Raw genomic sequence first — 27182 nt, forward strand, 5'->3', positions numbered from 1 at the left:
TCCGGAATTCATTATATCCGAAGGGAGATAATGCTTTGAAGGATGAAGGACTTTAACATTTAACACTTTCTATGTTGCCTTGTTCTTAACTCTTAGCATTTGAGAACAAGTCCCCAACATGTCCAGAGCTTACCTTTTCACTTGGTCCCATATAGATTTTGTATTTTGCCCTCTTCCAAGCTCAATTTTCTTTTAAGTACCTATGTCCATTTCTCATATTAGATGATGTTAATATAAACAAAATTTGTTGAGCATTTAATCACCAAAATAATATAGAAATGGCCCAAGGGCACATTTTCCTTTCAATCTCCCCCTTTTTGGTGATTCATGCCAACACATCAAAAGAAACTAAAAATGCACTAACATATCCAAATGCGAGCTAAAAAGTGTAATTTGATGTCAAACTTAAAACCAATTAAATTATCACATGATTTGACATATTTGGATCATTTTGCCACCACTTGGTTTGTTTTCACAAGGCAAATCCATTTTCCTATCTCTGTGTCAAAGATACTTTGTTTTGGCAAATCAAAATAGCTTTCAAGACTATTTTTGATAAAAAGCCAGAAACTCTCCCCTTTTCCCATAATCAAATTTCTCCCCCACAAGAGAGTAGTTTTTGCAATAAGAGGGTTTTGATAAAAAACCAAGTATACTCACACTTAAAATTTTGAAAAATTCACAAGTGGTAGTTGATCCAGTTGCTTTGGCCTTAATTTCTCCCCCTTTGGCATCAAGCACCAAAACGGAATAACTAATGGCCTTTTAATCCCATTGCCTTACAAAAATTGCAACTAAAAGCCAAGGGCAATGAGAGAGCACAATAGTGACTTGGAACAAGATACATTGATACCGGAATGCATTGGAAGCCTTTTCTTTCTCCAAGTCCACCGTTTCCCTTTCAATCCACCTTTGAGACTATATCAAAATCACTAAAGCAAACATATTAGTCCCAAAGGGTCAAGTTGTAGCATGTCCTCCCCCTAAATATATGCATCAGTTGCACAAGGACTTGTGAGGTTCGGGGATGACATTGCATAACTTGAGCATCAAAATAAGTAAGTAAAGACAATAATGCTCAAAAGAATATGATCAAAGGCATAAGGACACATGTATGCTATGGATCAATCCAAGTTCCGCGAATCTAAGACATTTAGCTCACTACACAGCCTGCAAAACCTTTTCTCATCTAAAGGCTTGGTGAAGATATCAGCTAGCTGATTATCGGTGCTAATATGGCAAACATCGATATCTCCCCTTTGTTGGTGGTCTCTCAAAAAGTGATGCCGGATATCTATGTGCTTAGTGAGGCTGTGTTCAACAGGATTATCTGCCAAGCGGATTGCACTCTCATTATTACATAGGAGTGTGACTTTGCTCAGATTGTAGCCAAAGTCCCGAAGGGTTTGCCTCATCCAAAGTAGTTGCGCGCAACACTGACATGCGACAACATACTCGGCCGAGGCGGTGGATAGGGCAACATATGTTTGTTTCTTCGAGTTCCAGGACACTAAGGACCTTTCTAGAAACTGACAAGTCCCCGATGTGCTATTCCTATCAACCTTGCACCAGACATAGTCATAATCTGAATATCCAATTAAGTAGACCCCTTTGGATACCAGATCTCGAGGCAAGGCGTATGAACTAAATATCGAAGAATCCGCTTCACAGCCACAAGGTGACATTCCTTGGGGTTGGATTGAAATCTAGCACACATGCATACGCTAAGCATTATATTCGGTCTATTAGCACAAAGATAAAGCAAAAAACCTATCATAGACCGGTATACCTTTTGATCAACGGACTTACCGCCGTTGTCGAGGTCCAAGTGTCCGTCGGTTCCCATGGGTGTCTTCGCGGGCTTTGCTTTGTAGGTGCAAGCACAACATAGAGCTTGCAGGTATGCCTGCGACCATAAACATGGATACAATAACGTTCCATGTCATCATGTCCAGTGCAATTGGTAACCATTGCAGCTACATGTACTGCATAGTATTTGTGGGTGTGTCTATAGCCTCAGGCATGACTATAGTGACAATTTTATTGCAATGTTGCCCCCTTACAATGAATACGAAGGACAAGAGGCTTATCTCAACCACCCGACGTTGTGTGATCAACTTAGTTGGGGTGCACACGTTTTCGCGGTCATGCCACCTAGGATCATCCTGTACCGATGGCGTGTTGGGGAATGGGGAGTGTCGAGAGCTCCTACGTAAAGGCCTTGGCTTGTAGGGTTGGTCGACACATGGCTTGCCCCCAAGACGTAGGGCCCCAAGATGTTAAATTGGCACTAAGCTAGATTCATTGTGGATCTATCTTTTGTCGATGGATTCTTAAAAGACATTTTGTTAGCATTTCAATGCATGACCTCCACCAAATGCTGACAATACTAGCTATTTATTTAAAATAAACAAAATCTAAACGGTTTCAAATAGATAGTTACAAATACATAATATTTTTAGAAGAAAATTGGCAATAGGTTTATTCTTTGTTTAAAATAAACTATTAATGACTTTTTAAAGGTTGAACCGTTTTTTAAATAGAAAACCAGTTTTAAAACGAAGACTAAGGGCCTGTTTGTTTACCCCCGGATTATATAATCTGGATTAAATAATCCTAAGAGGCAAACAAACAGTCCAGCTTATTTGTCCAGATTATATAATCTAACCCTTTGGATTATGATAATCCATAAGCAAGTGAGGAGGTGCTTATTTCAGATTATTTTTTCCCACTTCCCCACTACCCTTTCAAGTTTCCTAGAAATTACCCACCATTGCCATTATAATCCACCGAATCGTTTTTGCGCCTAGTACTAGTCAATTTGGGGATGAAGAAGGTGACATGAATGCCTTCCGTGATAATATTGCTAATGCAATATTTGCCAATGTCAATTGAATTATTTTATATATATATATATATATATATATATATATATATGAGTTTCAACCTAGTACAAATATAGAGGGCATTCTTGTCTTCCTCATACAAAAGAATCCTATTAACAACTCAAATAATCTGGGTAAACAAACAGGACTACTCAGATTATATAATCCAAATTATATAATCCTCCAAAAATAATCCAGATTATATAATCCATGGAGGTAAACAAACAGGCCCTAAATTTATCTAGCTATAATAGTTAATTTAAAACTTAAAGGACGTATGTTACCCTATTTATTTGTAGTTTAAGGTTAAAAAATCAAACTATCATATAAGGTGGATGTTGGTTGATTGGTTGAATAATGTACTTTACTTTTGAATAAATATTTTTTTATTCCTACGTAAAAATGGTATTACATCGATAGATTTTGTGAATACTTTGTCTATACCTTTGCGATTATTTTTATTGCAACTGCATGTGGACATGCTGACTTGCTGCCTTGCTGGAATGGCATGGCACATGACATGAGTCTCTAGTCACCTGACACCAAGACATAACAAGTAGATACCGACACGGTGACCACGAGACGACAGCAACAAAATCCACTGTAGACACGCTTTTCTTAATCCCGAAAGCTGTAAACCACCATTGACCACCACTTAATCAAGCAGCACACGCAGCCCTGGGGCTGCGGCGGTGCTGACGGCTGGCTGCCTGAGCTGGGGCTGACCAGTGACTGCACTGGCCGGTGATTTTGCACGAACCACCCTGTTTTACGCTAAAATCTCGATACGATCCTGCACCTTCTCACTCTCTGATCAGCTGATTAAAATCCTCGTCCCCTTTTGCCGTCCCTCTGTTCACGGCCCTCGCCAAATCCCCAAAATCCAAGCGCGTCGCCGACGGCATTGCGTCGCCATTGCCTCCAAATCCGTGTGCGACTCGCGTGATCCCAGATCCCGCTCGCCGTATCCCCCGCAGTGACCTCTGACCAGAGCATTTTCCGCGCGGAAAATGCCGCCGTTTCGGCCGGCTCTTGGAAGGGCGCTTCTTCTGTAGGACCGCGGCGCGAGGCTGCGATGGCGTTCGCCGCCAGCGAGGGAAATCTTTCCCCGGCGCTGCCCCTGGCCACTCTGATCGGCCGCGAGCTCCGCGGCGACGGTACCGAGCGCCCGCACGTGCGCTACGGCCACTCTGGCTTCGCCAAGCGCGGCGAGGACTACTTCCTCGTCAAGCCCGACTGCCTCCGCGTCCCCGGAGACCCTTCCTCCTCTTTCTCCGTCTTCGCTGTAGGCCCACTTTTCCCCCTAAGATATTCTTTTGGTGTCTCGTTTGGGTTCGGTGATGTGATGGTCTGTTTGTTTGGTTTGACGGATCTGCGGTTCGCAGGTATTCGACGGCCACAATGGCGTGTCGGCGGCGGTGTTCAGCAAGGAGAAATTGCTGGAGCACGTGATGAGCGCGGTGCCCGAGGGCATCAGTCGCGAGGACTGGCTACAGGCGCTGCCGCGCGCGCTCGTCGCAGGATTCGTCAAGACAGACATTGACTTCCAGCGCAAGGGTAGATGGCACCAACTCACCGAGTGATCTTTGGCTTCCTTTCAACTGCAATGCCGTTGAGTATCTGGGCTAACCTCGCTGAAAAGATGCTAATTCTGGGAACTGGTGCAGGTGAGACGTCAGGAACGACGGCGACACTTGTTGTGGTTGATGGGTTCACGGTCACTGTGGCGTCGGTGGGAGATTCTAGGTGCATTCTGGATACACAGGGAGGCGAGGTCTCATTGCTGACTGTGGATCACCGGCTAGAGGAGAATGCAGAGGAGCGTGAGCGCGTCACAGCGAGTGGAGGAGAGGTCAGCCGGCTTAATCTCTGTGGTGGACAGGAGGTAGTGCTCACTGCTCAGTCATTTTGATGAAGAAGGATTCTAGGATACAATATGAGCTCTATGCTTTGGAAACATTTCTGCATGGGATTTTTTAATTAATTTCTCCCTTTTTTAGGTGGGTCCTCTCCGATGCTGGCCAGGTGGATTGTGCCTTTCAAGGTCAATTGGGGATACTGATGTCGGCGAGTTCATTGTACCGATTCCACATGTCAAGCAAGTGAAGGTGAAATCATGAGTTTTGGTTAAAAGGAAAGAATTTAGCTCTTAACATATCCTTTGTTAACATGTGGTTTTCTTTTGGTAATTGTAGCTCCCAAATACTGGTGGAAGACTAATAATTGCATCAGATGGAATATGGGACGCTCTGTCCTCAGAGAGTGCTGCTCAGGCGTGCCGGGGATTACGTGCAGAACTGGCTGCAAAACTTGTTGTTAAGGTGATTATAAATGTGGCTGGGCTATTACATCATCCTGTACTTTATTATCTCAATCGTCTAATTAGTAACCATCTTGCTTGTCCAGCAAGCTCTGAAGACAAGTGGGCTGAAAGATGACACCACATGTGTGGTTGTCGACATCATCCCATCTGATCATTGTTCAACACCACCAGCATTGTCTCCAAAGAAAAATCAGAACAAGTTGAAGCATCTTATTTTTGGTAAAAGGTCTCATAGTTCTGTTGGAAAGCTCAGCAAATCTGCTTCATTGGGTTCAGTGGAAGAAATATTCGAGGAGGGATCTGCAATGTTGGAAGAAAGGCATGTTCTTATTTTCTCTTGCAGTTCATGTATTTCTCCACTCCCTTTGTAGTTGTATGCACATTCTTGGTCATGAAGCTTTTTTAGCGTGTGCAAATTCTTTGTTCACTGATTCATTCTTGATACTCTGTTTAGGAGCTTGGGGCATATAGTAACAATGCAGAAATGCTTCACAAATTATGCTGCATGTTTTGGTCTCATTCATTTCCCATGTGTTTGGTGTTGCAGAAATAAAAAGATCCATTAGCAGAGGATAGTTCACATTTAGGAAGCAGTGCAGTAGAAACTACTAACCTAGTTTGTCCATTCTCTTTGGTTAGGTACAGTTGGATGTTCCAGTCCTGGTGTCCTGGGAATTCCATTCTATGTTCTCATTTCCTACACTGGCACAACCTGTTCTTTCATGGCATTGCCATTTTCCCTTTGTACTATTTCGATGCCTTGGTAGGAATCCACTTCCAAACATTATTGGAGACATGTTGCATCACTTGAATATATAGGCTCAGGTTGCCTTTCATGTTTAGGATTTAAAATGTAGAGGAGGAAAAAAGAGTGAGTCACATTCTGGTTGTGGTCGATGAGGTTTTTACTTAAAAATTCACAATTGGATAAAGCATGTCTGCTATTTGCTTCTTGCAGTTCCAAAAGGAACTCCTGTAATGTAAAAAAAAATACTTTTGCTTGTATACACTTAGCTTCTTGTAACATGTTGTCTTGGAAATTAGGTTGTATACCACAAGAGTCTGTTTGCTTAAATTCACTAGAATGCTTGATTGCATGATGTTGTTCCTACTAAATTTGTTGTCTTATTTTATCAGTAGAAGTTTGAGGTTCCTTGATGCAGTTTGCGCTAGAATGGAAGGTCTTTCTAACTACTAGGAGCAGTTCATTTATCCTATTTGGCTGTTGGAGATCTATTACCAGTTGATGTTCTGTTTGCTTTTTGAAGAGGAAAGACATCCTGCTATTACCTCTCTGTCTGCCCATTTGGGACTTTTCAGATATCCCTTAACTTGTAATCTACACCTTTCGCAGGTTGGGAAGTAATTTTCCACCAAAAGCAAATCTGCCTCCATTTCGCTGTGCAATCTGCCAAGTGGACCAAGAGCCATTCGAAGGTTTAATGACGGACAATGTAGGTGGCTGCTGCTCAACCCCATCAACACCATGGGGTGGTCCTTATCTTTGCTCAGGCTGTAGGAAAAAGAAGGACGCGATGGAAGGTAAACGATCGAATCGTTCAACGACGTGCAGGTGAAGGTTCTGATAGGAATCACTGGGACTGGGTCCTGTGATCCTGTCATGCAAGCTTGCAAAGTAGTCTCCGATTTCGGTTTTCTGCTCCTTGTAAAAAGAGAAGAATAAACCGTCTGTCGTTTGATTGAAGTATTGTTCGGTGAAAACTAACTGCACTCCAGCCTGATCTGAGAAAAACCGGGGTACTAATAACAAGCCTGATTTCTATTGACATCCCCTATCAAACTTTCGTTTGCTCTGAGAGGATAGCTGACAGAACTTTGAGGCTGTAGTTTTGTGAACCCTTAGCATGTAGAGGGAAATGAGTAGCTTAACAATGTTTTATAGAACGATGGTGTGGCTTCTCATTGTTGCTTTAGAATGTATTTTGTGTTTGTGGAGCTAAAGACCCAAATGTTTTTTTTACTTGATCGAATTTGGCTTGGGTTTTAGCGACCTGTGCATTTTTAGTTTAGCTATGTTTGCTTACATGCTTTGCCGCATCCTCCTGTTTCCTGAGACCCTATGTGCAAGCATTTTCCTGGAAGAAGCATACTGGAAGTGAAATGAAGACACAAAGTTCATTCTGTCAATGCCCTTGTTTGACAATATGGAGGATCTCCAAGCACGGCATCCGGATCTGGGCCACTTATTCCTCAAGTGTATGCATGTGCTGCTTCGTGGGCTACTGCTAAACTTGGAGGAAAATAAGGCTCAAGGTAGGGATGGCAACGGGTACATACCTGTCGGGTAGAACCATTCCATACCCGTACTTATCAAAAAAAATTGTACCCATCGGGTTACCCATATATACTCGCGGGTATAAAATCTTACTCATATCCGTACCCGCGCGGGTATTTTTACCCATCGGGTAACCCGTACCCGTTAGGAAAATCTTAAATTCCAATATACCAATCACTCAAAATATTAAATAAACATATAAAAACAACTTTAACTTCACATATAACAAATCATATAATTACATAATTTGGTATCTAGACAAATGATAACTAGAGAAGGGTTTTATTTTAGCTAAGATAGACTCTATTAGATGGTTATATTTGTTGATGCGGGTATATTTTACCCATGGGTAGACGGGTATGGGTAGTTCCAACCCGTACCCGTACCCGTCTACCCAACGGGTAGAGGTTTTTACCCATTAACATACCCGCGGGTAGAGAAATCATCCCGTACCCGCCTTTATATCGGGTAAAACCCGTCGGGTATTCGGGTTTCGGGTATCCATTGACATCTCTAGCTCAAGGTACGTTTGGATTCTAGGAGCTAAAACAAAAATAACTAAATTTTAATCACTTCAGAAGGTAAAGATCTAAACACAAAAGCTAAAAAGTGACTAAAATGGTATAAAAAACTATTCTTTTAGTCACTTTTAGCTATTAAAGAGGAGCTAAATTTTAGTCGGTTTGCTTTAGCTCCTCGATCCAAACAGACTTTTCTCTCTCAAAACTCCGCCAACTCCGCCAAGGAATAATCTGGGGCTTTCATACGGAGACACAACAGAAAATCATTTCTCTTATGGTGTTGAATGGTGGTCTGCGCGCAATAAAGTGAATGCCGGAGAAAGAAGGGAAAAAAAGCCCTTAAGAGGTTACCAACCATGCTCTATACTACTACCATTTTTGGCCGCATGGAAATTGTCATTCTCATGAACTGGAGCATTTGGAAAACCCGCAATGCATGGTTTTTTTCAGAACAAAGCCCCGACTGTGCAACACTGCAAAAACGAGTTTGCAAGGGAACTTCATCTTGTCATGCTGAGGGCTAAATGCCGTTTTGATTCGACAATTCCTGCATGGCTTCAGCTTTGGCAGTAGACCTCGTTTCTTTTCCTTTTCCCGTTGTAGTTAGGCTGTTTTACCCTTTGTAATCTGCTTTCTGTCTGCTTCTAACTCTGTTATTTTAAAGTTTTAATAAAATTTTCAGTAGGGGCTCGCCCCTCCTGTCTTATCAAAAAAAATCTGGCTCACATGAAAGGTGACACTCCTGCTAAACCTGTAAACATTTTAAGATAGAAAGGGAGGTGTCTACAAAATAAACCGGGACAGGGGCTTTTTTCTACCTGAACCTGGCAAGAGTGGTTAGGGCTTCATCATCAGGGATAATATAGGCCAAGTGGTCATGGGTCATGGCCGGGGCCGGGGCCGGTGCTGCTGAATCTTTGATGAATGCACAGCATGCTGAGACTCTGGAAACTGCTGCTACAACTGCGGTGGACGCGATCAACAGTCCAAACTGAGGTAAGGTAAGAGTCTGTACCTCTGACCATCTGTGAGTTCCAAACTGTATCTCTGATCATTTGCTATGGAAAGAGCCTGTACCTGAACATGTGTCTGTACTAGTGTCCAGCGAGAGTGCTGGTCTATATATGTGCTTAATGGAAGATCGTTTGTGAGTTTCAAAAAAAAAACTGAGGTACATGCCAGTAGTAAAGAAGTACTGGTTTCCTGTTGATTTGGGTGCCATGAATGCTAATAAGCTGGCCTCGACTGAATTTTGCATTCCTGCAACCGTCCTTCAGCTAACGGCCGTACAATTTTCAGGTGTGTTATATAGTACAAGATTGAACACATTTTCAGGACACAGCATTTTAGTGTGGTTAGGGAAACGGTGGAACTCATCACTCATGCCAGCTACCTTGGCCTGAAGAACCGAACTGCTGAACTATTTGGTCGTTGCTGCTGGTGGCCAGTACTCCCGACAGGCCCCATGCTCATGTTAGGTGTACGACCGATCTACCCTATTGGGACTTGGGGAGAACGGGAGCCATTCATTTTAACCGTGGTTGATGCAAACGAGCTTGTACAAACCGAAGAGAAGTGTGTAATACCAAGCACTACGTACAATATCTTTACGATGAACAAGCAAAAGAAAAGGGAGAAAACAAAAGGCACGCTTCTATGCTTTTACAGACATGGGAAGGGAGTCTCTGGTGAACGGCCAGAACTGTGCTCTTCTCATTACTCATCACTCACGTTACATGCCAAAATGACAAAAGATGACATCTGATCCTACCACCAGCTGCACTACCAGTCACCACTGTACTGTATCTTCTCTCTGCACCAGCTTTGCCTTTCCTCTGGGCAACACAGGCATCCTCAGACAAACAGCACCGACCTGTGACTGTTAGCGGACAGACAGAAAATCAGTCAGTGCACCGACCCGACCCATGCATGCTCCGCTGCGGCCTGCAGATTTCGTCATATATCCAACCGAAAACGCCGGCGCCGGTTGCCCGGCCGGGTCCTCTCTCGTTCCGCGCGACGACGCCACGGACCACATGGAAAAGACAGCGTGCCCGGCGAGAGGCGTACGTACGTCCCTCGCAAGTCACAACCTGGCGCCGGTGCTGGAGAGCAGCAGCCCGCACGGCTGCGACCCGCCGCCGAACTGCACGTCGAACGGGTCCCGCGCATCGAACCCGCCCGCCCCAAACGAAGGGAACCAAGGCTCGGCGGCGTCGAGCTGGTGCGCGGCGCTGGCCGACTGCAGCACGTCCTCCAGGGCCGCCTCGCTGAGCGGCTGCTGCTGGTGCTGGAGGAGCCGCGGGCTCAGCAGCAGGTCATGGGCACTCGGCGCGCCTGCTGAGGGCTGGACCTGGACGACACCGTGCGGGAGGCCGAGCACCTGCGCCCCGGGCACGGACGGCGGGGACTCGACCGCGGCGGGTGGCTGCTCCACGCCGGCGCTCTGCGACTGCACCTTGAACTCGGCTATGCGGTCCGGGAACTTGTACGCGTCCTGCTGCAGCTGCCCAACCAGCGCCTGCAAACAATAACAGGTCCCGTCAGGAGCCGTTCGCCGTTCGCGACGCGATCGTCGTGTGCCAGACTGCCAGTCAGTACGTGTCTGCCTTCTCCTTCAGCCGTGTTTACCTTCTGTGTCGGGGTGAGAGCGCTCAAGGTGAAGCAGTGGCCCCCGACGAGCACGCCGACGACTTCGTAGACGCAGTTGAACAGGAGGACGGTCCCGTGCCCGCTGCAGTAGGAGTAGAGCCTGTCGTCCAGCACGCACTCCCGGGCGTGCTCCACCGTGGACTCCCACATCTTGTTCGACATGCCGCTGCCAAGCAACTGAAATTACATGCATGTGAAACACAAACACGCAGCAGGATGATCTGAATGCTGGATGTGTACATGCATGCATGTCATATACTAGTATATATAGGGATAGTCTCTCACGCTGCGCAGTCCGTACTGATCCATCACCAGGTTCCTGAGGAAGTCTTGAACAGTGTGGATTCCGAAGTCCGCCAGCTTCTTGTGGAACACGCCGTCTTTCCCGATCTTCTCCAGACGCCACACGTCGTCGGCTAATGCAGGTGGATGGTGCTTCTTGTACACTGACACGAGTTCAGGAACCAAAATTTGTATCAGACGCTACGCTATCCGTGTCTCGTGAACGGACAAAGAATTGAACAAAAAAAAACCAAGTGTAGAGCAATTATATTCAATTACCTTCTCCACGGTGATCCTTCACTAGGAACGGGTTGCTCACGGCTTCCAGCACCCGCTCTTCGATGGAGCTAGCCCTGGACATCCTGGCGCCGAGCCTGAACTTGCGGCTCCGTATCCAGCTGGAGTTATCCGTGAAGGAGATGTCGCGGATGGAGGCAGCGCCCTTCTCGAGCACGACCACCACCTCGCCGGACAAGAGCGGCCTCTTGCCTTCCCTCTCGAACACGACGCTCTCGCTGAACTCCTTCTCGCTGTGCTCCACCAGCCGCTCGTCGGCGTTGAAGTCGCCGTCGAGGACGAGGAGCTCGACCTTCATCGAGGACATGGGCCCGGAGGCGACCGTCTGGCCGGTGGTAGCGTCGGTCAGGACTAGCCGGAGCGGCTGCTTGCTCTCCGCCTCCACCCTGTTGCCCGTGAAAAGCGTCTGCGGCAGGTTTCCCTGGAACTGCAGCTTGTACCGCTTGCTGCTTGTCTTTAGCTGGAGCGGGAGCCTGGACGTTGCAGAACGACACAAGTTCAGTCATGACTTCTGAAAACGCAAAAAGGTGCATTGGTGGCTCCGTGGCGGTGGCGGTGGCGGGGTAAAGTAGATTTAAAAAAGCAGAAATTAATTAAAGGGTTAAAGCCTAACACTGCACTGACAGCATAATTACTGGAACAGATAAAAGCAATTATTCGAGGAATCATAGCAGCTATAGCATAGTAATGGGTACCGAATTACAGAAGGATTAGCTGTGCATCATCTTAGAGACTGGAAGTTTGTTTCATTGTCTTAAAAGAGAGAGAGAGAGAATGAAGGACGTCTCCTACAACAATTAAAGCTGTAAACTCCAGTGTACTGGAGTCGAAGTTGAAAATAAACAGAAGTATATACTGCTCTAGCCACTGTCGGCACTAGTGGTCAGTATAAACCTAAGTGTATGGGTATGGGTATGGCAATATATGGAATTATGGGGCATGTAAATGTAAGGTTTCCGTAGCTCTGATAAACTAGCTGCTACCAGCATGCATGGCATGTAGCCATGTTGTAGTCCACGACCACGAGGACTCGGCAGTCTGAACGTTAAATAGTGATGCAGCAGCTTAGCAATCAGTGCGTAGTAGAGGCTAACCTGTGTGCGGAATCGATGTGTCGGATAAGAACATTGTGCACCTCCTCCTGCACCTGCAGATTTCCGAACGCAAATGAACATGAGAACACTGTGCACACCTCCTCCTGCACCCTGATTTCCGGAAGCTCAATAATGGCGTGCAAATAGCTACGGGGAGAAGTGCTTACGACTCTGCGCAGAAATGGCTCCAGCTTGGGCAGATGCCTCTGCATGTACTGCGCGCCAATGGCCTCCTGCATCGAGCTACTGCAAATGGGCAAGATGACGGCAGGCGTTCAGAAGCCAAGGACTTGAGCGCCCACGCGGCAAATGCAGCAGCAGCACGGAAATCTCACTCACTCGACGAACGTCCGGCGGCGCTTGGCGTCGGGACAGCAGGCGAGCTCGTCCTCGTCGCCGTCCACCACCTCCTCCTCCACGTCAAGCGTCCTCTTCAGGTCCATTGAGAGTGGCCACGTGCAAGCCGAGGCGGCGATCACTCACTCACTCGAGAGAGTCGAGAGTCGAGACCACTTGGCTCACTCGAATTCACCTGAAACGACGGCTTGCACCGTTAGCTCTGGCAGTGACCACGGCGGCTATAAATAGCACGGGGCGCATGAAAGCAGAGGAAGCAGCGTGGAAGCTTCTTCCAGGGGTGGGGGGTCGGCGGTCTCGTCACGGACACGCTCTCGGCCAGTAAAAAGCGCCAGCCACCCGCCCGCGCGCACCTCACCACACACCAGGATGAATGACAGAATCCCTAGAAATGCCAAGATTCCGAGGCGGGCAGGGCTCGCCTCGCCCGTCCACCGGGGCCGGAGGGAGGGATAGCTCCTTTCGGCTTTCCCGTCCTCCTCCTCCTCCTCGGCTCCTCCTTTCTTTCAGTGCCGACGTACGCCTGCAGAAAGGGCGCGGGATTTTGTCAGGCCGGAAAGCGGCAAAGCGCGGGGGGCGGAGGCGCGGAGCTATATTATCAGCTAGCTGTGTCGGAATGGGCATGGCCGTGCCCGTGCGGGAGGGGGGGAGGGGTCGGGGGATGGATCGGGCAGCGGCGGGGCGCATCGGGAGGCGGGCCGCCGTGGTGCGTGGCTGGATTGGAGAAGCTTCCAGGAAGCAGAGGACCGGTGGTCGTGGCCATGGTCCATGGACGGGGCTGGCTGGCTGGCTGGTCTGGTCTGGCCCTCGACGGGTAGGCTTTTGGAGGCTGAAGGAAAGATGGGTACAAAGGAGAGCTTTTCGCCGGGAGAGGTGCTCGGACGGAGCGGGGGACGAAAGGAAGCGCAAAGCGGAGCGGAACAAAGCGGGCAAAATGCTCTTCTCTCTCGCATTGCATTGAGTTCATGATGAGTTCTCGTGCCTAGACCTTTGTATACAGAGAGACGAAAAATGAAATGATACCGCATTTGCATTCCCTTTTCATCTCTCTGATGGGGTGATCAATTGAGCTGTCAATGCACATTAACCAACGCCAAGCTGTTGATCATGTATAGGAGAAAAAGGTGAATGATCATCTAACGGTTCTCCAAATGATCAGAGTATCAGGCCATTTGATTTCTCCCGATGGAGCTTTGGAGTAGCAGCGAATTTAGAAATCCAACCAACTTGTGTTGATGTGCAGTGCAGATATGCAGACCAGCCTGCAAACACGACAAGATAACTCGATTTTCGTTGCCCCCTAATTCCCGAAAAGGAATCCTAGAAAGTGCAAGATCAGGGCATCTGCCCGCCCAGGCGCCCAGGAAGGAATAGGATAAGCAGCAGATGGCGTTAGCAGAGGCGCTGCTCTGCTCCTGTTCTCTCATTCTCTGGTGGCTGGCTCAGGGCCTCAGGATCAGCTCTACTACAACCGCCTTTGCTGGCCCTAGCTAGAAAGCGGCATGTTTACGACATCATGGTCGTGCTCGTCGTCGGGGCCGTGCTATCTCCAAATCTCCCTCGAAAAGCTGGAAGCGCCACACCCCGTCCATGTGAGCAGAAAGAGACCTTCTTTAGCATACGATGCTGATGCTCCGCGCTCGCTTTGGCCGTGTGTGCGTCAGTGAGTGCGTGCGCCCTTTCCTTGTCCCTAGCTCTCTAGCTAGCTCGCGCATGGTATCCGAGGCGGCGGCGCTTGGTTATCGTCGGCTAGGGCTGACGAGACGCAGGGCGCACGAGGTGCCCCCTTGATGCTCCCGGTAGCCCGGATGGAGTCCTGGAGATGTGGGAATTTTACTTTTGGTCCGATTTTTCTTTCTGGGCAATACTCCGGGTAGCCTATATATCTAAACTTCACTCCATAAGCACTATAATCTACAATAAAAACAGTCTTTTGGTTGAACTGTTGAGCACAATCTAAGACTTCAATTCTTTCATGCTTTTGTTTGTCGCTTTAGACCATGTCCAACAGCCTACCTATATGGTCAACCAAAACATTGTTTTATACTGTATACTGTATTGTTCGTAGTGTGGAGTTTACATAGGAATGAGGATATGTAACCTACTGGAGACAGTCTTACGTTGTTGCCTGTGGATCGAAGAGAATTGAGATTTAATTTTGACAAGGGATTTAAGCATCTTAAATTCATCCCTTAACGTTTTATGCCTTATTCGGTTGCACATGGATCCACGGGGATTAAGCGAGATTAAATTTCTTTCTATTTAATTGACTATGAATAGATTTAATCCTCTTCAATCTCTATCAAACCGAACAAGGTTTTAAAGTTTTTTAGCTTAGAGAATTGCTAGAGATTAAATCCATTGCTAGTCTCTTAATCTTATCTAATCCTAGGGCCTTGTTCAATTACAGGAATCACAGAGAATCGAGGAGAATTAAATCTTTTTCTATCAAATTTTAATTAGAAATTAGTTTAATCCACTTTCAACCGAACTAGTCCTTAATGAACTTCACGTCCGTAGTTCTAAAACTCCTTCCTAAATTATAGGTAGTAAAATCTACTTTCTTCGTCCTAAATCATACCCCTTTTGTCTTAAATTAAAATGTGTTTTACCCTTTTACTGGATTCATACAATAATTAATGTATGTGTTCTATATATGTGGACATAAAAATCTAAAGTTAAAATGGGTAGGAAGTATTTTTTTTAGTTACATGGTTATTACTCTATATACAAGATGATGTCTCTAAAAACTCAAATAAATCTATAATTTACAACGGATAAAATATATGTTTAAATACGTTTTGTATTTGGCTATTCTCTATTAAAAATAAAAATTATGTAAATATATATTTTACCTATTAACTCCCAGAAAGTAACCATCCGAAAATTCCAACGAGAAAAAAAAAGATAAACTTGAACAAAGTTTTTCTTATGTAAAGGCTATTTTGAATCTGAAACCTAATTGGTGAGACTCAGCAACGGCTAATATGCAAGCATCTATTACATGTACTCGTGCAAGTAGATTCCTTGATCAGTTAGATTTAAATCCAACCGTATACCATATTTAGCATTTAAATCCTCCCACCACCACCTCGTGTAGCTTTATAAAAAAAAACCACTAACAAATCGTGCGATTGTACATACGGTTGGATTTAGATCTAGCAGACTAATGCAAACCTCATAGCTAATATGCAAGAGAGACATGTTTGCACTTCATGACTGCTTGCATATTAGTCACCACGATACCAGTCACCAGACATGCCCTTATAAAAAACGGAGGCAAAGTATTTCATGACGCCAATGCCCTTGCCCTCAGGCAAAATATATAATTTGAACAGTTCATGCTGTGAACAGCAATTACTCTCTTTAGGGCCAAAGGCAAAGCTCCACTCTGCATTGCACTTCTTTTGAAACGAAGTCAGCGTGGCGCGTCACTCCTATGGCACACATGCGACCAGCGGATCTAATTTAATACGACAAAAATACAATAGAAAGTAACATAGTTCAAAAGTTATAACAAAACATTACATAATGATATATATGAAACACGCCGTCATGAAGCAATATCTTCACTATTCACCAATTGCTCCAAATGAAGAGGTAAAACTTACTCAAAAATTTTAAAAACATATAAAAACAAGAAATCGGCAAATAATAACAGCCTGAAAGCTTCTGTCGTCTCTCACCAGTGATTCCGCACAGAACAATAGTCTTCTTGTCTTCTAACTTTAACTATCAAATATAAAACAAATACTGAAATTGTAAAATACTCGAATCTTCTTGTCCCTCACTTTAACCCTCAGTTCCTCATCTCTATCTCTGGGTCCTCACTGCATTACCGAGGCACCGTTTGGATCCAATAGAATTCTGAAAATCCAATACAAAATATCTCAAATACATTCAAACGGGCCAGATTTTAAGTGCTACACTACATTATCTAAGCCAAAATCTCCTATCGCCGTTGGGTTGGGAAACTGGAAGTGAGGTTAGTTGGGGTTTGACTGGCCCCGGCTTATATAGAGGCCCATTGCCGACCAAAACGGCGGGCAGAAGACAAAGTTTAGCTTGCTAGTTCATCAACAATAACGGCGAACAGTACATTGCTTTCATTAATTTAACTGGAAAAAAAGCTCTTCAGAACAATGTGTCTATGCAAGCAAGTGGAAAACTTGACAAGAGAACATACCATTAGAATCCACCAATTGTCTTGCAATAGGAAGAGTATCCACAAAGAGTCAATCACTAGGCATCTCTACTTCACACAGTCGGAACTCAAAGATGAGAAAAAGGATACATCAAAGGAATGCCCATTAGGAGTAACCAGAGAACTAGTTTGCCGTCCATCTGACAACTCCACACCTATTATAGCAGAATGGGAATAAGTTCTCCAAATCTGCATAGCCATACATGAGACCACTATGGTTATAACTTATAAAACAAACACATAAAAAATAATAAAGGGTAATCATGTTTCAAATGAATTGTAGTTCAGAAAAATTAAGTTTAACTATAATATGTAACTGTTGGACACCAAAATGAGCGGACGGTCCGGTCCATGGGCCGGACGGTCCGCGTGTCCCGAGATTAGATTAACTCAGATGTTTATCCTTATCTCGTGCGTGGTTATCCATCTAATCACGTGAGAGTTTGTTGCCTATCTCTTAGGAAAAGGTCCAGACCTCCTCCCCTATAAATATAAAGGGGTACGGCCGATTGAGAACCCCCGAACACATTCCAATCGAACCAATTACCTTATTTACTTTTCCTGCCCTAGGAGTAGATGTAGCATAGTTCTAGTTGTAGCCTTCCGCATATCCACCTCCACCCCTAGTCGACTCTACGTCGTCTAGATCCGTCTTGGGTGGCCTGCCGATCCCAAGACGACCCTAGGATCTCACCCATCCCGGGGGGCAAGATCTAGTTGTCCATCCAAGACCTCTTCCTCGATTTGATCTCTTAATTCCTAGGCGACTCCACATCGTCTGGGGACGCCCCGGGTGACCTGTCGACCCGGGGCACCTTAAGATCTTTTCCCCCAGGGGACAAGATCTAGATTCCAGCAAGGAGGAGGAAGACGACCCTGTCGCCAGGTCGCGGATCGTCCGGCCCAGAGCTACGGACCGTCCGGCGTGACGCAGGGAAGACACCGCTCCTGCGCCCAAGTCGCGGACCGTCCGGCCCAAGGCCGCGGACCGTCCGTGCTTGACCAGAGAGCACCGCCGCCGGTTCTTCTTGAGTGATTGGCGCCCCAAAAAGGTGCCAACATACTTTTTGGCGACTCCGCTGGGGACGAGGTTGCAGATCTACAAAATCAGGCTTACATGGCCGATTCTAAAGATCTCAACAGTGCTTCTCCAAACAGCAACACTTGGCTGACTAATTTATCGGTCGCTGAGCATGAAAGATTAAAAGATGACATGAAGAAAATAGACGAGGAGGCCTAGCGACAAACAGAGCAGGTGTTCAAGGTGGCGGATAAGTGGTTTCTCTCGCACTTCAGGGTAGATTGCCACCAGAAGACCGTCCAAGAGAGGGAGATAAACGCCGAGTACATGTCAGTCGTGCTGCAACAGCTCCCCACGATAGGTGATGCCAGATCAGCCGATGATATTCCATTTATTAAAATTTCTTTTGATAATCGGATTAAAAGTATCACAGAGGATATAGATAGGATGGCGCATGCATTAGAAAAAACGCACATGCCTAGTTTTTTATCACATAAATTAGGCGCCAAAACAATTGCGCCAAACACATCGGCAACAAATGGGTTTCCCCAGCCATATTCTGGTATGCCGATGGACTCATATCCAGGACGACCGTCACCACCATCTTCGCTAAACGGTGAGTCAACTCTGAGCGCGGTCGGACCGTTCGCACACAATAGCGGACCGTCCAGCCCTCCGTCAGACCGTCCGGCACCCTACGCCGGACAGTCCGGAGTTACACAGAGCCCACCACAAGGGTCACAGGTGTTGCCTGACGTGACCGGACAGTCTGAGGATAGTACCGGACCGTCCGATCCACCCGCGGACCGTCCGACTGTGCAGGTCGGACCGTCCGGGGCACCAGAAGTCACCTGTGATCCTCCTAGTGCGGAAGGCCGACATAAATATAATTGGCCACCAAGCCCCAAGAACTAAAAAAGTCACAAGTCCCTGAGCTTGTTTGGCCCACTAAGGCCAAACCTTCTGTTCGCTCTTACCCGCACTCGACACAAAAGGAAAAGGTTAAGTTCACATTTAATACTACTAAATGTGATAAAATATTTGATGAGTTGCTTAAACATGGTAATATTAAATTGTCACATGTAATTCCTCCGGTTGAACAATTAAAAGGGCGTGTTTATTGCAAATGGCATGGCTCCTTTCTCCATAACACCAATGATTGTGTTGTCTTCCGTCGGCAAATACAATCGGCTATAAACGAAGGCCGGTTGAGGTTTCAAAAAGAGGTGAAAATTGACAGGCCACCTGTTCCTGTCACCACATTAGAGCCAACGAGCAAAAAGGCCATAATTCGGCCTTGTGCGGTCGATAAAAGTAAAAATAAAAATATCGTCATTGGTGATCCTCGCACACCAAATATGTCACGCAAAATGGTTACTCTGAAGGCTCCGGACAAAAGAAAGACCGAAGGCACCGAGGGGCAAGCACGATCGGACACCCGATCACGGTCACCTGTCCTGCGTACGCCGGACAATCCGGGTACTAAGGCCGAACAATCCGAGACAGGCGCGGCCAGTCCGGCTATGATGGTCGGACGGTCCGCAGATGGTCAGAAGCAGCAACCTCAGACCATCGGACCACAACGTTCCAACACAAGTGTTAGGAAACAAAACACTACTAAGACGTCTGGACAACTCAGTAGAGTCGGCCCTACTTTTGGTCAGTTGCTTGCCAAATATATGAAGAAGGCCGTTCCACACAACCGGCCAATAAAACAAACGAAGTCAAAAGGGCGACCTGTGCGAAAGCAAAAGCCGACTAAACGGACCCAAAGGGTAGCACAACCAAGATCGCCTTGTCATCCTCCTCCAGGGATAGCATGGTGTGTCCCGTTCTATCCATCGCCGATGTGTTGTCCTGCTCATGTGTGGGGTGGTACGGCGATGAATTCGTATTACTGGCCCAATCCGTTTGCTTATTTGGGCTGAGGGGCACCACAAGTTTTTGCCTATTGACAGGTTGATCAGGTAGACATGGCCGAAGAAGATGCGATCCGAAACGACCTCTGTGCATTAAAGTCCCATCAAGTATTTATATTATCTGATCGCAAGAGCCGATGACTTGCATCGAGCTGAGTCCTTACTTCGGGAACAAAACCTCATGAGGTCAATTGTTTCCGAAGTTTTTGCTGATGCTTTTGGTTCGCCAAGCTCCACCAAAAGGCAGGGGGGCATATGTTGGACACCAAAATGAGCGGACGGTCCGGCCCATGGGCCCGGACGGTCCGCGTGTCCCGAGATTAGATTAACTCAGATGTTTATCCTTATCTCGTGCGTGGTTATCCATCTAATCACGTGGGAGTTTGTTGCCTATCTCTTAGGAAAAGGTCCAGACCTCCTCCCCTATAAATATAAAGGGGTACGGCCGATTGAGAACCCCCGAACACATTCCAATCGAACCAATTACCTTATTTACTTTTCCTGCCCTAGGAGTAGATGTAGCATAGTTCTAGTTATAGCCTTCCGCATATCCACCTCCACCCCTAGTCGACTCTACGTCGTCTAGATCCGTCTTGGGTGGCCTGCCGATCCCAAGACGACCCTAGGATCTCACCCATCCCGGGGGGCAAGATCTAGTTGTCCATCCAAGACCTCTTCCTCGATTTGATCTCTTAATTCCTAGGCGACTCCACATCGTCTGGGGACGCCCCGGGTGACCTGTCGACCCGGGGCACCTTAAGATCTTTTCCCCCCAGGGGACAAGATCTAGATTCCAGCAAGGAGGAGGAAGACGGCCCTGTCGCCAGGTCGCGGATCGTCCGGCCCAGAGCTGCGGACCGTCCGGCGTGACGCAGGGAAGACACCGCTCCTGCGCCCAGGTCGCGGACCGTCCGGCCCAAGGTCGCGGACCGTCCGGCCCAAGGCCGCGGACCGTCCGTGCTTGACCAGAGAGCACCGCCGCCGGTTCTTCTTGAGTGATTGGCGCCCCAAAAAGGTGCCAACAGTAACCTTTATATGTTAATAAATATAATAAGTTACAAATTGCCTCTAGGAAGTAGCATATGGAAGACTGATCCTAGTACATAGTAACATATGAAAAATAAAAACGAAGGATACATGGGATAGAGAACGTGACACTCAATTTCAGTCCTATTTTAGTGTTCAACAGGGGACTTCAGATCACGCCTTACTGCTAGTAAACTAAGAATGATACTTGGCATAACAAAGCATGAGCATACCTTAGAACATCAGGCCTGCAGAGCATGCTATTGCTAATAAGAGCAGACCCGGTGCTGGAGGTTCCCACATGAGTGGAGTCTGGGGAAGAAATAAACCAAGACAAGTCTTCCCCCTACAAATGTGGAGAGGCTACTTCGAACCTGTGACCTGCCCCTGCAAATGCAGAGATGCTACTTTAAACCCGTGACCTAGTGACTTAGTGAGACAGCTCTCACCACTGCACCAGGCCTACCCTTCTATGTTGTTGCTAATATCATGAACAATTGAACATACTAGTTTCGTGCCCGTGCGTTGCCATGGGAGTAAAAAATTAGTATGAAACATATATACGAAATAACAAACATCACTTGGGTGGTAAGGTGGAACCTCAACGTCAACCTCATCTGGACGTCACGGCCTCACGGGGAGACTCGCCGCTGGTCGACGACGCCATGGCCAATGATGGTGCCTCGTGGTTGGGAACAACAGTGGCTGCTGCTACTGTTGCGGGTCCAAATCCGGACCTGAGGCCGATGCCGGCGCTGAGGGGGTGGCGGTGAGGCGGAACCTCAGCGTCAGCTTCATCTAGGCGTCATCGAGCTTGTGGACGAGCGTCTGGCGGGATGACACTCGAATACTCGATCGTGAGTTGTTGGCCGGTTAGGTTAGTGAGGAAAGCTCCCACCAATTATTGGAACCAACCGGCATTCCGCAGTGGTAGCTATGGGAGAAGCCGATGCAACCTTATCTAGGCGGGCGCCCTCCTTGCGGGTGGAGAAGCGGGCGGGAGTCTGTTGTGGAGTGGGCGAGTGGGACGCGACGGCTGACATGGCATGTAGGTTGCAGATGGCGTGAAGACTGGCAACTGGCGTGGAGGTCATGATTTGCTGGCGGAGGCAGTTCGTTGTGAGAGCCAATCGGCGCGAACGCGAGAAGCGGGAGGCTGGCTGGGGCGTGTCGTGCAGAGGGTGCAGGAGGCGACATGGGTGTTGGCGAGCGTGTGCGGCCCAGGGGGGTGTTGTCATGGTCTGCTTGTGTACGGTAGAGGTGAGTTGGTGTGCGTTTTGGTGTGGGTGGAGAAGCGGGCGGGAGTATGTTGTGGAGTGGGCGGGTGGGACGCGACGACTGACATGGCATAGAGGTTGCAGATGGCGTGAAGACTGGCGATTGACGACTGGCACGGAGGTCATGGTTTGCGGGCGGAGGCAGTTCGTTGCGAGAGCCAATCGGCGCGAACGCGAGAAGCGAGAGACTGGCTGGGGCGTGTCGTGCGGAGGGTGCGGGAGGCGACACGGGTGTTGGCGAGCGTTCGTGGGCCTAGGGGAGGGTGGAGTCATGGTCTGCTTGTGTACGGTAGGGGAGAGTTGGTGTATGTTTTGGTGTGAGTGTGTACATACATGAACAGATACTATAACTGTACTTGTAAGTGAGAGGCAATAAAAAATCCATTGCATTGCTCGGGAGACTTGCCGCCAGCTACACACCGTTGGGGCTGGGTTGTTTCTGCACTTAAACTCAACTGCCGCTTCTCCGTGTATGTCATTGTTGCTAATTATTGAGTTATCGAGCTACCAGGTGTACCGAACTGAAGCTAGTTGTGTTGGGCTTGGGCCTCCGATGCAAGGCCGCCATGCTTGGGCCTCGAGACCGGAATGGCCAATAGAGGCCGCGACGGGCCGCATATCTGCAGGTGGGGTCTAGGAAGGGTGAAGTCATGGTAGTGCTGTGGTCTACACTATTGACTTAATAGATAGTAGAGAAGAGATAGAGATATATATTTCTCACATCTTCCTCATGATTTATGAGTGTCTGGAAAGTGCTATCCTTTCGTCCCATAAGATCACGGAACTGAAAACTCAATAATTCTGTCATCACAATGTGAGAAGCTTGTAGTTTCAATATAAAAAACAAGGACAATTGCAGGCCATTTAGTCTTGACTACAGAAAACTCTTCCACAACATTGTAGCAATGAAGTGAGTTAAGCTGCTCAAACTCTGACTGCATGTACACTTCAATTGATGATTCAACTGATTTACCATGCAAAATGATGACTATTGCTAAATGACTGCTTACTTTTCTTGTGCTTCTTGCTAGAACTGTTGTACTAAGAGGTTTACTTTGATGTCTTCTGCTTGAGAGGAAAGTTTCATATATTAATCTGCTATGGCATTTAAGCCATCTGATGCTGCAAGTGTCTCCTATAGAGTGTCTTAGTAGATGGAAGTTCTCGCAGCAAATACAAGGACATGCAAAAACAGATGAATGGGGCATCAAAGGCATTGCAACTCCTATTTTTCAGTACCTCGTTTTCACTGAATATTGGATAACACTTCAGCATTAATCCTGAAATGATAAGGAAAAAAATCAGTTTTGTCAGAAAAATAAACTGATCCAGGATCAGAAAAAAAATGTTATCAGTTTATCACCACGCACCACATATCATGTCGACACAAGTAATCATCGAAAAAAACCCAAAACAAGACATCACATGTCAAGCATCTGAAAACATAAGGGTGCTGAATGAATCATAAAACACAAATCCAACGTAGAGATTTTGATCTCTTGATTTATCTCACTAATCACTTGCATTGCTTTGGAGTGTACAATACACGTGCATGTGTCGGTCATCTAGTCCTTTCCTTGGTTCCCTGTGCTGTGCCAAAGAGCTAAACTATATAGTAACCAAATGTCCAAATATTTCATTTCATTGCTATGCAGCAGCAGAACCAGCACCAAATTCTCCAGATGGAGAAAGTAATTAGGTCAGATGTATCCCCTAGGAACTGCTCGTTTTGTATTAGCTGGATTACATCTGTATTGCTCCAGGAAAGGCCTACCAGTAATCCTTGCAGGAGCACCATCCACTTTCAAACCGGTGAAACCGAACTCTATCCCTCAGAATAATAACACGGCAAAGTACCTTTGAGATTATCTTCATCCATTCATGACAGTCACTGCAAACCTGCAAATTCTTTGAAACCATTATTTCTGTCCCTGGACCAGTCTTCAGGACACTATAAGCCACTGCTAGCTTCTCACTATGGAAGGTAAGGTTTTCTTCTCTTTCCTCTTCGGAGACATCTTTTGTTACTAGTTCAGTCAATGGAGCATAACCTTCAACCTTAGCTCTTCTGCATAATCCATGCAGCACTACGTATATATCCTCGGTGTCAGGATGAGATCTATCACCAGCTTTAAATTCATGGGTGCTTCCCCCTAACTCAACCCAACTCAAGCCTTTGGTCTTCCTAACTTTCTTTTGTTTCCTCTGTTTCCATACTTCCTCTGAATCATTCCATCTATTTGCTGATGAATAGATGTTTGAAAGAAGGGTATAATCCCCACTGCCATGGCATGCCATATGCTCAATAGTGGCCTCACCTAGTTTTGTGTGGCGATATCTGCGACAGGCGCTAAGTAATGCCCTCCATATCACAACATCAGGCTTTACATTCATCGACATTACCAACTCGTATGCTTCATCCAGCAACCCAGCTCGCGACAACGTATCCACCAAGGCACCGTAGTGCTCAACCTCTGGCGTGATAGAATACTCTGTAGTCATTGATCTGAAGTAATGCCGAGCCTCTTCAACCATGCCACAGCGACTGCATGCTGTCAAGAGTGCAACAAACGTAACCCCATCAGGAACCAGCTCTTCACTTTTCATCTTGTGGAACAAAATGACTACATCGGATCCAAGACCATGCGATGCCAAGCCACTAATCATAGTATTCCAGACAGAAATATGGTTTCCCTTGACTTTATTGAATATCTCAGTTGCTACATCAATTCTTCCGCATTTGGCATACATGTCAACAAGTGCTGAGCTCAAGATATGATTCATTTCCACCCCCAGTTCAGTCATCAGGTGATGCACCCACACTCCATATCGTCGAGCACCAGCTCGAGCACATGCTGACAGAACTGAGGAGAACGAGAAGCAATCAGGCACAAGGCCTGAACTAACCAACCTGCTAAAAATATTCATTGCTTCTTTTAGGTGCGAGCTCCTTACTGCACCTGCAATCATTGAATTCCATGAGATCAAGTCCTTGACAGGCATCCTCTTGAAAATCTGATATGCCTTATCTAGCCGTCCGCTCTTCAGGAATCCCATAAGCATCAGATTGCCATGGAAGGGATCGGTATTCCACTCCAGCATTGACCAAAGTAATTCACATGCTTCCAACATGTAACCATGAGAAATATATAACTTGAACAGAGGAGGTGTTATATGCTGTTTAGATAGCAACCCAACTTTAGTGAGATGACAATGGATTTCCATGGCAGCATAGAGGTCTGAGCATTTTGCACAAGCTCTGAGAAGGAAAGCGTAGGTTCTGTAATCAGGGCAGAAAGCAGTGAAATGGAGCAAAGTGCTATAGTCCATAAGTAACTTTTGTGGTGAGCCTTTCTCTAAAGAAGCTCTGAGGATGGAGTTGCCATATCGAAAGAAAATTCTATAGGGATGCTTCTTCAAACAGTTCGTGTAAGACATATTGCAAACAAGCTTCTGAAAGTGAGTTCACTAGAATGAAGGAGAAAAAGAAACACCAGGCAGCTAGTTTTTAAAGTCCTCCCACGACCTAATTTATCCAGCATGAAGTTGTGTAACACCTTAAATCGCATAGTAGCAACTAAGGTAATCAGGCAACATGAACTCTATGCTCGATGATTACCCTGAAATGAATGAATAAAATGGCGATCAATTCTTGTGCATGAAGTTATTAAAAACACGAAGTATTAAGAACATTGGACATGGAGCAGCCAAATTTTCCTGGTAATTAATTAACTCATGGCGGTTGTTTATTATGACACGATTTAAGTCAAGCAGACACGTTCAATACTAAATAACAATGCTAGACCAGTCATTTCACACCTAGTCCTTGTTTTGCTCCTCTACACTCATATGGTTGTACCATAATATATCCAATTTGCAGAGAGCACTTCTTAAACGTTACTGTACAGTTCTATAGCAGTAAGATGCTCAACAAATCTCGAATTTGCAGGGCATGATACAGAAATCCATGTGCCCCGATAGAATTAGGGCAAATAGCATCCGTTGAACTATCTAAACAGCACATACACATTCATATTTTAAAAAATTCAACGGAAACCATCTAAAAACTAGCAATCTGGCTAACAAGAAAAGCTCAACGCAAGTGGCAGCGATGCATCCAAGATGCTCGACGAAATGCCCCCACCGAAAATAACCAAACAGTGCGTCAGTGGGGGTCCCAGCCCCAGGCTCCCAGTAAAGATTAAAGGTACCTGTGAACCACCCGAGGCAACCAAGATCCAAGATGACGAAAGAGCGCAGAGAAACCGGGAAATTAAGCGGCAGGGACGCACGAATACAGGGTGGGGTGGTAAAGAAGCAAGGGACGCTATGGAAGGGATATTCCTTGCGGGGATGCCAAGGCGAGGTAGGTAGGTAGGGAGGGAGGCGTGGAGGAGAGGAGCGACGGCCGACGGCGACTGGTGTGGCGAGCGGAGATGACAGGACGGGGGCGGGCGCCCGTTGTTGCCTTGTTGGCGGGATCAACCGCACCGACGCACCGCGGCCGTGGGGTGTGCAACTATGCAAGTGGAGTGGCACGTGCTTCCGCCATGAACAAAGCATCTCTACCCTACCTACCGTAAATTAAGCTAGCTAATAAACTAATTGTTAATGGTTAGTTGTGAGGTTATTAATAATTAGCTGAAATATTAGTAGAGTATTTGGAACCTCTATAACTAATTTTAATAGTTAACTATTAGCTCTAGATATTCCAAACAGTACCTAAAACACATGTTATTTCTATTTTTTCTATCGTTGTTGTGCTCCCTACATTTAAATAGTAAAAAATACTAAAACTATGCACAAATGGAGATTCAAACCATGATTATTGACTTTAAACCTCACTATCACACTCACCTAGTTAACAGAACGCACATTTCTGTGTGTTTTATATTCTATATTGAAATAGAAATAGAAATATAGCAATCTACCCGCACTTTGCTAGTATTTCTCTATACTTGTTGGTCTCCATGCACATCTAATCACATTTTTCATTGAGGTCATGTTTTGTTACTCTCGTATTTATCT

General features: G+C 46.3%; 2 protein-coding genes and 1 pseudogene across 5 annotated transcripts; 1 reads left to right on the top strand and 2 right to left on the bottom strand.

Moving 5' to 3' along the window:
• The first annotated feature begins 3686 nt into the window (after nt 1-3686).
• LOC100283184 (uncharacterized) lies at nt 3687-7352 on the top strand. The gene is made up of 7 exons (NM_001156086.2): nt 3687-4170; nt 4271-4442; nt 4553-4770; nt 4886-4993; nt 5081-5206; nt 5292-5527; nt 6563-7352. Exons 1-7 carry the CDS (start codon nt 3961-3963, stop codon nt 6783-6785), a joined length of 1293 nt encoding a protein of 430 aa, NP_001149558.2. The 5' UTR covers nt 3687-3960; the 3' UTR covers nt 6786-7352.
• A 2198-nt stretch (nt 7353-9550) lies between these two features.
• Nucleotides 9551-13365, bottom strand: LOC100382095 (Calmodulin-binding protein 60 G). 2 transcript variants are annotated; one of them, XM_008660596.4, is made up of 8 exons: nt 13061-13365; nt 12690-12882; nt 12518-12596; nt 12351-12403; nt 11239-11729; nt 10963-11123; nt 10657-10854; nt 9551-10546 (listed from the first exon to the last, which is right to left on the bottom strand). In XM_008660596.4, exons 2-8 carry the CDS (start codon nt 12791-12793, stop codon nt 10112-10114), a joined length of 1521 nt encoding a protein of 506 aa, XP_008658818.1. In that variant the 5' UTR covers nt 12794-12882; nt 13061-13365; the 3' UTR covers nt 9551-10111. The 2 variants fall into 2 exon arrangements, with proteins under 2 accessions (XP_008658818.1, NP_001168327.1); NM_001174856.1 differs by lacking the exon at nt 13061-13365 and having other exon boundaries at nt 9704-10546; nt 12690-12888.
• Nucleotides 13366-16223: 2858 nt separating this feature from the next.
• LOC100383829 (pentatricopeptide repeat-containing protein pseudogene) lies at nt 16224-26724 on the bottom strand (annotated as a pseudogene). Of its 2 annotated transcripts, NR_159476.1 has the most exons (5): nt 26366-26724; nt 23525-25774; nt 23165-23434; nt 16894-17100; nt 16224-16574 (listed from the first exon to the last, which is right to left on the bottom strand). The product of NR_159476.1 is annotated as a pentatricopeptide repeat-containing protein pseudogene, transcript variant 2 (transcript). The 2 variants fall into 2 exon arrangements; NR_159475.1 differs by lacking the exon at nt 23525-25774 and having other exon boundaries at nt 16265-16574; nt 26366-26581.
• Between the last annotated feature and the right edge of the window lie 458 nt (nt 26725-27182).

This window comes from Zea mays, chromosome 9 (assembly GCF_902167145.1).
Source record: "Zea mays cultivar B73 chromosome 9, Zm-B73-REFERENCE-NAM-5.0, whole genome shotgun sequence".
Taxonomy (NCBI): Eukaryota; Viridiplantae; Streptophyta; class Magnoliopsida; order Poales; family Poaceae; genus Zea; species Zea mays.

Coding starts and splice junctions, on each gene's coding strand:
- LOC100283184 (NM_001156086.2), top strand. CDS start 3,961: ATGGCGTTCGCCGCCAGCGAGGGAAATCTTTCCCCGGCGCTGCCCCTG. Junction 4,171..4,270: donor CCTCTTTCTCCGTCTTCGCT/GTAGGCCCACTT, acceptor TGCGGTTCGCAG/GTATTCGACGGCCACAATGG. Junction 4,771..4,885: donor ATCTCTGTGGTGGACAGGAG/GTAGTGCTCACT, acceptor TCCCTTTTTTAG/GTGGGTCCTCTCCGATGCTG.
- LOC100382095 (XM_008660596.4), bottom strand. CDS start 12,793: ATGGACCTGAAGAGGACGCTTGACGTGGAGGAGGAGGTGGTGGACGGC. Junction 10,855..10,962: donor ATCAGTACGGACTGCGCAGC/GTGAGAGACTAT, acceptor ATGTAATTTCAG/TTGCTTGGCAGCGGCATGTC. Junction 10,547..10,656: donor CTCTCACCCCGACACAGAAG/GTAAACACGGCT, acceptor TATTGTTTGCAG/GCGCTGGTTGGGCAGCTGCA.